Source organism: Anguilla anguilla, chromosome 11 (genome assembly GCF_013347855.1).
Source record: "Anguilla anguilla isolate fAngAng1 chromosome 11, fAngAng1.pri, whole genome shotgun sequence".
Taxonomy (NCBI): Eukaryota; Metazoa; Chordata; class Actinopteri; order Anguilliformes; family Anguillidae; genus Anguilla; species Anguilla anguilla.
In genome coordinates this window covers 15,379,341-15,392,072 of record NC_049211.1, presented here as the reverse complement: position 1 = coordinate 15,392,072, position 12,732 = coordinate 15,379,341, and the positions used below count along the sequence as shown (strand labels likewise).

General features: G+C 38.6%; 2 protein-coding genes across 7 annotated transcripts in view; both read right to left on the bottom strand.

Annotated features, from left to right (window-relative positions):
- Positions 1-8,429, bottom strand: part of usp19 (ubiquitin specific peptidase 19) — a 35,470-nt gene extending 27,041 nt beyond the window's left edge. For 2 of the 4 annotated variants that reach the window (XM_035381098.1, XM_035381099.1), the window contains exons 1-2: positions 8,103-8,429; positions 4,127-4,420 (exon numbers count right to left, since the gene is read on the bottom strand). In XM_035381098.1, the coding sequence (XP_035236989.1) occupies positions 4,127-4,283 (157 nt within the window). In that variant the 5' untranslated portion in view covers positions 4,284-4,420; positions 8,103-8,429. The remainder of the gene's footprint in view (positions 1-4,126; positions 4,421-8,102) is intronic. The other 2 variants (XM_035381100.1, XM_035381101.1) reach the window with 1 other exon arrangement.
- A 1,285-nt stretch (positions 8,430-9,714) lies between these two features.
- lamb2 (laminin, beta 2 (laminin S)) overlaps positions 9,715-12,732 on the bottom strand; it is a 35,910-nt gene continuing 32,892 nt past the window's right edge. For 2 of the 3 annotated variants that reach the window (XM_035382816.1, XM_035382817.1), the window contains 3 exons: positions 12,075-12,251; positions 11,526-11,685; positions 11,172-11,308 (listed from right to left, as the gene is read on the bottom strand). In XM_035382816.1, coding sequence (XP_035238707.1) covers positions 11,172-11,308; positions 11,526-11,685; positions 12,075-12,251 — 474 coding nt within the window. Of the gene's footprint in view, positions 11,309-11,525; positions 11,686-12,074; positions 12,252-12,732 lie in introns of all 3 variants that reach the window. The other variant, XM_035382815.1, reaches the window with a different exon arrangement.

The window sequence follows — 12,732 nt, the reverse complement described above, 5'->3', positions numbered from 1 at the left end:
TGTATTTGTTAGTAGTTTAAGAGTTTTGCCTCCAGTTTATTTGGCTCCAGTTTATGTGAATTTTATCACTCAAAATAAACTTCCCTTTGGAGGAAACCCGGGAACTCCAGTCGCAAAGCTAAATGGAAAGGATAGCCCGACTCCCTGGTTTATAAAATATTACGGTCTTCTTCCTGAACCCTAGGTACGCAAACTGAACCCTGGGTTACTTGTTATTTCCATGATGACAAGTCGCCATTGTCAGAATAACAGTTTCCAGTTGTTTCTTCTTAACTGAATGAAGGACCTGCCACTCTTACAGTTGCAGGTCATTGTGCTCCACCCCCAAAGCCAAGTCCAGTGCCAACAAAGGCATATTATTCAAGTAATGAAGTTAAAACATATCCACACCCTGCATTCTTGAGACACGTAAGGGCGCTCTCATTCCATTATACTAGGTAATCATATAGCCTTTCATAAAAATAAAGCGTGATAGTAATCACTCTTTATTTTATTATGCTGCAATTTCACTAATTACAGTTCCTACATACACCGATCAGCCACAACATTACAACCACCTGCTTTTTTCTGATTTAATATTTTATTTTCTCTGTTTGTAATCAAACAATTCACATGCGGTCAAAGCGCAGACTCAGAGATTTTATTAAAGGGTATTCTTATACCTTTTAGTTTCACGATGTAGTAATTACAGCACTTTTTATACATAGTCCCCCATTTCAGTGTTTTAGACAAATTAACAATGTCAAATGAAAGAGTCATGTTTTGTATTTGGTTGCATATCCTTTGCATGCCATGACTTCCTGATGTCTGTGACCTATCAACATCATCAGAGTCTGGATATCTTATTGTCAGGTTGTCCTACAGGGGATACAAAAACTCTTTGCATTTGAATGGATCTCTGTGGGAATTGGGGGGTGGGACTAGACTCGGCTGTAAATCATGCTGATACAGTATGGAACACATTTGTTGGCTAAATGGCTTTAAGTCATCAAGGGTCCAAGGTATCAAATGAGCCTCAAACCACTGTGCTGCTGCCAGATATGCAGCAGATACTACAAGCATTGTTTCTCCAGATTAATTTTCCTGTTGAACTCAATGGAAATAATATTCAGGAGAAACTTTTATAATGCCTCAGGTTGTCAAAAGAAGCTCTGTGAATCCAGGGTTTCCCCCAGAAAAGTTGTTAGGCCCGGTGGCAAGTATCTTTTGACGGGGGCTGGCGGCCTGGCGCGGGCCTGCGGCCAAGTGTCTTTTTTGATGGGGGCCCGGCGCGGGCCAGCAACAGACTGATGGCAGCATTAAGGTAGGGCCCTATAGTTTCTGTGATAACAGAATCACGGTTTTTGCACTCTACAAAAAACTTGTATTCAAGTCCTGATTGGCTACTGAATCTTACAACAAGCCTTGGAATGCAGGGCACATTTAAACATTTGAAAAACTGTCTAAATAAATTCAAAATAAATTATAAACTCAAAAATGCCATCTAACCTGTGCTCGCTCAAATGACAAAATCTGCGTATTCCAGATCTTTGCCATGAACATTTTCGGAGTGTGTACGTTCATCCAGTTTTTAATATGCTAGTGTCAATTGAAATGTGCACAATTTTGCGAAGCAAATAGAATGTTTATCTCGTATAAACTAATTGAGGAGAACTGTCTCTATCATATTTAGTAATGTCATTTCTAATCAAGTACAATAATTAAAAGCAAGTTGACACCAATAATAACATTACTCAGTTTAAGGGATTTTCTGCCTGCTTATTTCTCAGCTCAGCACCTGTCACTAGGGCACCCAGTGGTTTCCTTTCACTTTAAAAACAAGACCAGGTCAAAACCTAGTATATGGTTTTGAGGACTGCCCCGCTATTGCAGTCCAGCCAAAAATAACTATAGCACTTTTCTGTAAGCGGTGGGTACAGACCATTTGACAATTAGGACGTTGGCTCTTCTCCATTGCTCTTAATGGTCTACAAGAAAATACAAATAATTCGAAATCCACACCTGCAAATCCATTATTAAAATACTTGGTAGATTTGTTAATCACCGCTGATGGCGTTAATTTCTACTTGTTTAACGTGACTTTCGAAAGGTTAGCTAGCGTTGTCGTAAGATTTAGTGTCAACACATTACTACGGTTGCGGGTCAGTCACTCTTCACGGTAAGAAGAAATTTTAGGATAGCGCTTCCAATATTGCTTGTGTCGAAAGTGCTGCGACGGAAACAATGATAGATTTACTGAGAAGCCACATCTGTCCAAAATGTAAACAAGTCCGGCAGTTTTCACGGTCGGGAAAAAAATGATGACAACGTTGTCGTGCACATCAATGTCATCAAGCTGACGTTATTAATAAACAAGTGAAGTCATTATTTCGATGGCGATTAATAAGTCATGTAATGTTACAATGTATCGAACGTTACATGCATGCTACTAGTTTAACGTTACCTACACACTGCTTAAGTTAGTATAAAAAGAATGTATGCCTACTTACCAACGAGATTAAGTGATAACGCAGAAGTTTGTAACGAGGTTAGTTAGCCTACTAAATAAGAAATGGAGGCTTGCTAGGTAACGTTAGCTTGTGATAGTTGGAAGCGTCAAGTGTTGAACGTCACTCTACGCACAATTAGGGTAAAGAACACTGATCTCAGACCTGCTGTTTTTTCTATAGTGCGTTCACGTTTTAACCAACAGATGACGCTGGTGAGCTTTCCAACCGAGCTGCCCCACTGTAACTGTAGTTTAAAAAACATCTTTAAAATACTTCTTTTTTTTTAATTCCCCGATGCTTAGGCCTGGCGGGGGGTCAACTTGGGCCGGCGGCCTGCCGGACTTACAATGCACTGGCAGAAACCGTGGAATCATAAGAGATCCAAACTAAATATGTTTTATACAACATTAAAGACAGATACATTTTTGCACGCTGTGCTCATCAATCTTAATGGCAAACTAAACACTTTGGCTTTTAAGCCAGCCAGGTTTCTAAATGAATGAAAACTGGAAAATAAAAAACAATAATAGGTTCTTTGAATTCCACTTTTTACACATAGAATGGTTTAATATGTACTGCCCATAATCTCAAAATGTGGCTCCAGAATATATTAGGAAAAATGGCCAGATGCCATTGAAGTTACTGCAGTGGACTACAATTCAAGATGGCCATAGTTAGAAGACTACAATACCCACTTGCTCCAAAGCAAAACTACATGTCCCAGCTGTTATGACATCCAGCAAAGCAGATACCACAAACACATAATGGAGTGGCACAAAAGAAACATCACAGTGACATTGCTTTTTAATTTCAGAGTTTGGTCCTTTTATAAGAGAAAGCAAATTTTCGATCCCTTAATTTATGGCAATTTTGCCAATGAGTCAAAGCATCTGAATTCTGAAATGACTGAATTCTGCTCTACCCTTCAGTAAACTTAGTTTAAAAAAAATATTTGTACCATGGCCTTCAGTTTCTTTGACTCTCAAACTAAGTCAAAACATGCATTTATATCTGAAGTGTACAGATCATGCTTTCCTATTCATTTCCTGCATCATTGTTTTCCTTGGGTTACAGGGTTTACAAACCAGTTTCTCTCTTCTTTAAAAGGGGTGAGGATTAACTCACAAATCCTATTGATGTACTGCTCCCAGAGGGAATAAAATCAATAGCCGACAGCAGTGCATTATGAGAGGACAACATGATACGAAAAGTAGAAGTGGATAAGGTAGAGGAGGAAATATAACAAATGGGAATAAAATAAATGTGGATGAGAAAATGGGAGGGTGACAGTACAAATTAGAAGAATGAACTCCAGGCGTTAAAAAAAATGCTATTTTAAGTTGTACAATATGGGAAGCAATATTTGTCAATTGAAAATTATTAAACACCACATTTTTCAGTGATATGCACTAGAATGTAACATCAAATTGTTTTTGCGGTGGAATTCTGATCAATGATTCAATCATTTACACCACCTACTGTAGCTTAAAATGGGTTACGTTCACCTATGTGACCTGATATCCTACCTGCTTACAGAAAACATTTACTGTAAACATTTACTTTCCCCAGTTTGTGCAAAATAGCCAATGGTCCACAGAATCAGGTGGAAAGGGACAGAAATGCTGCAGCGGTCCTACCTTTCTTGAGCTCGGTGCTAGCGGTGCGCTTAGCCTCGCGGCTCTCCTGGTTGGCCCTGTCCTTCTGCTTCTTCTTGCTGGTGCTGCTGTTGGCGCCTTCATCAGTCCCGCGCTGGCCTCTGCGTCGGCCGCCCGCCTCGGCGCTGCTGCTGGCCATCTTCAGCCACTTGCTGCTCACGGGCCGTCCGGCACCGCCGTCACTGCTGGGGTCTGGCTCTGGGGTGTGGCGCTTCCTGCCCGGCCCGGCTATCTTGGCGACTTTTCAGGACAGAACTCTCCCAGAACAGAAGGGGCCTGGCGGGGTTATAGCGCATTCAATTACACTCGTGTACTCGGGACTCCATGGATTCAAACCCTGAATGGGAACATCAGTGCTCTTCCCATTCAATATAAGTTTATTAATAAGTAGTACTTATATATAATACAGGCTATATAATACACTCCCACATATCCGCCCTCAATCGACAGACAGGTGGATACATGAAGTTTTAAATAATTATGGCAGCTGATGAAAATGCAAACATTAATTAATATAAGTATTTGATTTCAGTGGTTACTGTAAGAAATGTTCATTTTCAATGTCAAAAAATTTCTATTACAAACACTGGGCAACAATACGACAATACAAAACAGACAAATTACTCATTGACAAAGTTTCAGAATTAACCTATGTGAAAAGCAACAGTCTGTAAGCTATCATAGTACATTTGCAGGATATGAGGTGATTTTGAAATAGAGCATATAGAAATTCCAGAATTGAAAAAAAATTAATGTATCCTCTTTGATGGTTTATGTGCTTTTTTTGCACCAGGAGCAGATGTCTGAATGTACAGTTAATGTGCTACACTTGTGTAAAGGTTTTGCACTTTGATTAGGCAGTGAATCTCAATTTGAAATTTACATTAACATATAAATGAGGGCATTGGATAATGCAGTAGGTCATTAATGTCAGTTATACACACAAACACACACACACACACACACAAACACGAAGTACAGGCAGGAAATGTAACTGCAGGTGCTATTCTTATATATAAAGCCAAAGTCGCAAGTCTGGCATGGGAGATCACAGCTGCACATTTACTGATTTAGATACTTCCACAAATATGGAGTGATCAGGGTGAGAGAATGTTAATAAGCACAATAAATAACAAAACACATACATTCAGGAACAAATCTGAGCAAAGGAGAAATTTCAAGGGTTTCTTGTTTTTGAAAATGTAGGCTGTGAAAATTATTTAAATCAGGAATTTTGAAGACTGAAAAATGGAGAGAAAAAAACTACAAAAATAATATTGTTGCCATTATCTGATAGTTTTAAGTTCAATATAATGCATTTAGTTTTTCCACATTAAATAACTTGCATGAACATAAACTAGTCAGACCTAAAGAACATGATATTACAACAAGCACACCTAACAGTACCGCAAAAGAAAAGCAATTAGATCTATACATTATAAGTCTATTAATGGTATTGTCATCTTTCAGGACCATTTCAGCTCAGGCTTTCCTCAACCACATTTAAACTATCTCCTGCAACAGCTTCAGAACTACAAGTTCCCAACTTTGTCCTAGTTGCTGGCTATCTAAAATAAAGTATAAAACCTTTGCAACGTCAACCCAAAAGACAAATCTTACTGGAGACAATAGCGTGGGGTCAATTCAGAATTTGGGAATTTATTCCTATTAAAATCATCACTAGGAATAATAATTCAAATTCTAAAAGCTTGCAGGATACACAATTTTAATTGTAATAATAGGAAGTAGAATCTAATTTAGTGACATTTTAAATAAATTATGGTGTACAAAATGTCATTGTACAAGTGGATTTGAAGTTACTTGAGTTGAAGTGTATTTTCCTGCCTTAGACCACAAACCCCCAAACGCCTCTACACCAGCCATTGTGAAACTCGCCCATCCTCAGAAACTGCTAGAAGTATCTAAAATATCCTTCATTATACATGAAAACAGTCTGGGCTCATTTAAAACATGAACTAATACTAATAATCACAAAAAATCTAAAGTGAACTGTCCCTCTAAAGTGACAAATGAAATAAATGTAATTGTTAGTATGAAATAAAAGGAGCAGTCAGAACAGTAGCATCACTGGCTATCTTCCAAAGCAGACTGAAGACCGACCTCTTCAGACTGGTTACCTTCCTGTACCCACCCCATGGCACTGCCTTCTTCTGTATAAATTTAGGCTGTGGTATTTTTATGGCTAAAGGTTCTATTTTATCATTTTGCATTTCTCTTCTTAAGGCTTATAATAGATTTAGTCTGTAGGTCTTCAGAATGCATACTTTGGCTCTTGGACAGCATAGTTAACTTGCACTCAAGCATTGGTAATGCCGCGTCCTTACTTGCTGGTCTGGGAATGTTGTTAACCACTGCCAGGTTGGCTTAAATAATTTTAATGCAAAACATATGGTGGGATTTTACACTTAATTCAATTAACTTGCCTTTCTTTTACATTTGATTCAAATTCAATTCAATAAGAAATTGAATTTTCTAGCAATTCTCAATTAAATTTACAATTGAAATCTAAAATGATATTTGGAAAGCTGTCAAAGCTGCAAATACATAAATGTAACAGATTACCGTGAAACATTATGAAGTATCTAGCAAACTGAAACGGCTTACATGGAGTACAAGGATACAATAACAAATATTGCTTGTTACAGGTATACTATTCAGGATTTTTACATTGAACATATTATAACATATCCATGCTGAGGCATATGATGTACTGGCAATATTGGTATTTACGCACGTTTGTGGATTGCTGCACCGGCTTCACTTGTATTTTTATTCTAAAATGTGTTTGGGACGTTTAGTGGATTCCTGCACCTTCACCTGTATTTTTTATTCTAAAATGTGTTCTGGACATTTCCGGGCTTCAAGTTACATCAACAGTTTCCTTCTCCTCAGAATAGCCCTGTCAACTATTTAAGGCGTTAGTCTACAGCAGGGAGATACAACTGGTATGAAAGGCACGAATTTACTGCTACACTCTGGTAGTAGCCGACAAACTTATGAAGACAACTTGTGCTTGCTTCAAACAATGAAGCGCTACGCCGGAAAGAACTCGCTGTTTCGTAAAACAGCACAAAAAGGAGCTTGATCCGGCGACAGAAATCTTTGTACTTCGGGGACAGTGGCTAAGTTAACGTTACATTCATGTAATGTTCGTGTCCAGCAGCATTCAACATGTACATCATATGAACAGACAAAACAGAAAGTGTCCCAGCAACCTTAATGTTAAATTAACGTTAGTGTAAACTACATTAAGGTTACGAGACTTATGACAGATGAACCTGCATGGCAACGTCAGCTTGCCAACTACACCAAACCCATAGCGTAGCTAGGTAATGTTAGGCTGCTAACTAGCTAAATTATATCTTATTCATTTTACTTTGGACACTGTTGCGTTATTTTATTAACTTCAAAATCTTGCTAACAGGAAGGTTAAACAGTCATTGCAGCACAAGTTCACTAGCGACGGCATTAAAGCCGGCGGGCCACATGTAACGAGGTTATTTACGGAGCATTCGACTGCCACTAGCTAGTAGCACCTTAGCTAGTTCGTTATTCAGCTAAACATTCTTGCTGTGAATTACCACAGCTTGATATCTCTGGTTAGCAAGCTATGCCTCGCACAACAAAGCCAGTCTATACTGCATCGTCGGTAAGTCATTGTGACTGTAACATTACAACGAATAACGTGAACTCGTTAATCAAGCTATCTACAGCTAGCTAGGTTATTAACGAATGACACCAAGCGGATAATTTAGCTGGCCGGCAAGCTAACCGGCCAACTGTTTATAGCTAGCTAGGTAGCTAACTTGTCTAACCAACTCGCCAACGTCAATTTGACAAGGACTGATAGAAGCAATGAACATCCAGCTAATTATATCCATCTACCTAGCGTTATTAAAGTAAGCAAACAAAAAAATGTATAGCCATCCGTACTTACAGAGTTTTTAAGACAGTGTGGTGTTTACCCACTCCTTTGATCGCTGGCCGGCAACCGAATCACTTCAGCCCGAGGCTCCTGGATTCGGCAGCGGGCCGCTGTTCGCCCCTGTCCGAAAGACAGGAAACTCCGTTCTCCGGTGTTTCTAGAAGATTCTAGCCGGGACCCATATTGTACAATATTAACAACACATCAAAATAGATGATAAATGTCTACGTAAGTGTAAACGTGATCTCTTTCCAGCAACTTTCTTCGCCGGTCTTTGTGCAGTGACTCGCACTTTCTTTAAGAACAAAAACAGAAAGAAACGAAAGCCCAACTACTTCCTGAAGTCAACATCAAGAGCTCCTTGTCACGTGACACGGGTTTTTTACGCTAGAAGTGTAACCTCTGCTAGCAATGTACACATTGTTTGAAGAGAATTTTTGGAAATCGTGTTTATGGTGTGCCCAAGCAATAGCCTTATGTATACACAATCTCATGTTATTGTAACATTTCAATAAATGTATTTCAGTAGGGTTAAAGCTTCCATAATTAGCTCATACATTTTAGTCTATAAATTTAATCGATAATTAAAAATAAAAACCATTTCTTTACTCCGCACTGTAGTTTGGGGTAATGTTTAAGGAGACACGTGTCAATGGTCTAAATAGTTAACATACGCTACGCTGAAGGTCCACTATGCGCGTTTAAAGTAACGTAACTCTTTATTAAATCTATCCAGCAAGCAAATCTGTTTATTTGAACCCTCACTATAATAAATCACACCCCCAAGCTCTGATCAAGTTCCAATTTGTGATTCAAGTGTGAGGCTTCAAAGTTCAGGATTCAAATGAGTTATCATGGGAAATGAATTCTGAAAGACTGGGGTCAAACGATTAACCTGAAGGTTTGTGTGATAAAGGGTACAAATACTAGTTTGCAGGTTTGAATTATGTTACATGATTATGTTGGGGGCTATTATTAAGGGTACTCATTATGTACCCTAGGCTAAATTGAGACTTAGAACATTTTTTTTTTTGAAGCTTTGGCCTTTGGATTAGTCCTATAATTCAGGGATTCTCCATATTAAGAATAAAATAGCCTTTAAAAAGTCATTAACATGCCTTGATAAAAGCTTGCTGCGGCCAATCACTTTTCTTTTGTGTCATCTTCCAACGGCCTTGTAATTAAATAGCTAAAGTCCAGGGAGAAAAACTACAGTATGTGCATTTTAACTGTCAATGTTCACATCATTATAAATTGTCTTCAATTTCCAGGCACAGATTTTTTAAAAATCTGAACACACCAGTAGTTATGAATATAGAAATAAAGAACAAACTGGACATGTTATTTCCTCATTTTATATTGATTATGCATGTCTTCTAATTTAAATATTTAATACAATTCTCGATCTGTTAAGCCTCAACAGGGCATACATTTGAAAACATCGACAGAAAAATGCATACAAAATGCAGAGCAATGTAATAATTTGCCAGTTGTTATTTTGTTAATACAAATTAAAACCTAGACAAACTATATGTTATATCTGTTTAAATGTGAGTTCATTTTAGTGTAAATACTATGGTAAAAATTTGTATGTTCATGCATAAATAGATCAAACACACTGTAATTCTAACATAAGCAAGTTTTGGTTTATTTCATTGCGTTCTACAGACCAAAAAACAATATGGTCAACGAATGTGCCACTGCAAAATTCAAAAACGCAAAATGCAAAAACTGAATGTCTTTTAAAGTCAGCAATGTTTTTAAGTATAGAATTTGTGAGTGACATGATGTTGTCATCTTTCATCCTATTCCATTCACAGTATTGATGTATTGTACATGAAATTTAAAGGATACTTCACTATAATTTAAAAATGTAATATTTTGTTCCTTAGCACCTTAGTGTTGGCAGAACCAGTGTGAGAATGTCAGAAGTAATTGTTCATTGTTTTACACTTGTCAAATGCTGATATGAAGCTTTGTTAAATTCCACATGTTTTGCTGTCCCTTACCTTTTCCATTGTGGATATCCATACAATCTCTTCTCTTCCTTTATAAGTGATTCATTAATTAACTTCAAATACTTTTGCAGTGTAAAGACCAATTTAAAGATATCTATCTAAGCTTAATAAAAGAATGCATTTCTCAATCTCTCCTTCCCTGTTGATCCCTGTCCAGGAAGGCTGCAGTGTCCACTCCATATGGATATGATTCTGGTAACTGCTATTGGCTACATGTTTCAGGCACCATGTTTCAAAGGACTACGCTGGCTGTGGTTTGAAATCTGCAGAGAGTGTGGACAAGATCTCTGCTCTAGATTTAAGCAAATTATATAAAGGCCATCTTACACTAAGCTGTAAATACAGTCTACCTTGTATACACAAATATGGTTTCTGTATGAGTAAGTAGGTTAGACTTTATATCTATTTTATACTGGACCAGCCTCAAGCTATGGTAATTTACTCATTCATAGATGAAGAAGAAAAAAATACATGCAAGAGGCGCAACCAAATTTTCTTAGTACAAAATTTCAAGGACAAGAGGCATACGGGAACAACGTGACCAGGATTACACTTTGTTACAGCAAAACACATTTCAATTAAAAAAGGCTTGCATTATATGTTCTGGGACAACCACCTGTACACAAATATAAGGCACATATGGAGGTAGAAAAAAAACTCACTTATTACAGGGAGTTTCAAGTCAGGTGTCAATTCATTGCACACACATTACAAAGAGTGAATGCAACATGTTGGCATCACATTGAGTAAAGACTGTGGAAAGAAGGTTTTTTTGCTGTCAAGAAGGTTCCATGGTTCTCTCTATGTATATCCACAACTGTAAAAACATGTACATTTTCATATTTTCAGTGAAATTACCCTTTAAGTTTTATGCAATGTTCCAGCCAATGTCGCAGCTATACTTTGTAGTAAGACAGTCGTCGTCCCCCACAGTTGGCATAATTGGTGTAGTGCTCTTCTGACCACTAGAGGGCAGAGTTTATAGTACAGTGGTACATTTTGTTTCTCCAGTGCAGTGTCTGCAGTGCAACCCAGTCTGTGCTAAGTGGGTGGAGGCTGGCTATTACTGGCAAGTGTTGTATATTTGGATCTGCTTGTTGATGTCATTGAGTATAGCCTTCATTTTGTCCTCCAGTCCATCCAGTTGCTTGGCTTTGCCTTCCAATGTTTTCTGGTTGGCCTCATAATCTTTCTCCAGCTCTGCATACAAAATGTAATAAGTGTCAGAATGAAAGCAAATGCACATTTGTACCAAAGTTTCTCTGGCAGCTGCACTGAGGACAGGGCAGCTGTCAGCAAAGTTTAGAGAGGAGAATTGACTTTAGCTTTTCATTAATGTGAAACTGATGGAGATTAAGACACTTTCCCAAGTGGGCCCAGTAACCCCAGACAAAGGCATGTTTCCATCCTTGCTGACCTGCTAGTCTCTGCAGCTTATTCTGGGCATCTTGCAGCAGCTGCTTGGCCTCGTCCCGGAGGCGCTCTGCTTTCCGCTTGGCATCCTGCACTGTTTTTGCCTTCCTGTCCACCAGGTCCTGTACTGTCCTGTATTTGTCCGTAAGCTCGCCATCCAAAATCTTCCCCAACACAGATAAATAGAAAAAAATCAGTGACGACTGGACTGGACAGGGTTAGTTCATGACCGTCCCCCCTCCACACTTGCCAGTGTTGTTAATCTGTAGCCGATATAATCATTGCACAGTTTATATAATTACTAAAGTGGTTTGATATGGGTTAGACCACATACATTGAACAGCAATTGAGCATCACATGAATCACAGAGGCTTATATTGTTTATGTAGAATTACATTGTTACTAATAGAGTAATTGATTTGTTTTTACATTTGGATTCAATTTGATCCATTGACAATGACTGTCCCTGCATGCACACATTTGTCCATTAAGCAGTAATAAGCTTAAGCAGTATGTGTATATGCATGCACTGTAGGCTTCCTCTCATCTTCACCTGTTTAGCTTCATTGGCCTTATCCCGCGCCATGGTGGCGGTCTCCTCTGCGCGGGACGCCTCCAGGCTGTTGCTGGCACGTTTTGTCTTCAAGACATCAATCTGCCGGCCGAGGCTGCCCAGGCGATCCACAGCATCTTTCAGGTCCTTTTCACTGTCAGAGGTTTCTGAGTGGATCTGCAGGCATAAACACAGTGTTAATGAGAGGAGGGAGGTGTTGGGTTGGGATTCAAATCAGGAAGATTACCTGGAGGACTATAATTTTGCATGCATTCCCTGCATTAGATCTATCTCCCTCCAGAGCTCCCATTAAAATCTAATTGCAATGACTTCCCTTAAAGTTTTACTTACGTTTCAAGGATAAATGCAAGATCTTCAAGAAGTAAAATTCATATGAAAATTAACTATGTTGACTATTGAATTATGAAGGGGAAGTTTCCATGTACTTTCCGCAACTTTCTATTAATCTTTGTACAGGGGTTTTCATTGGATATGGGCATCGCTTCTTTCCATAATTAAAAATATATTAGTCTGACAAACAATATGAGGGAATCTACAGTGCAGGGTTTGCTTAGGGCAGGGCTGCCCATCCCTGTTCCTGGAGAACTACCCTCCTGTAGGTTTTTTATTTTGTCCCTAATTTGACACACCCGATTAG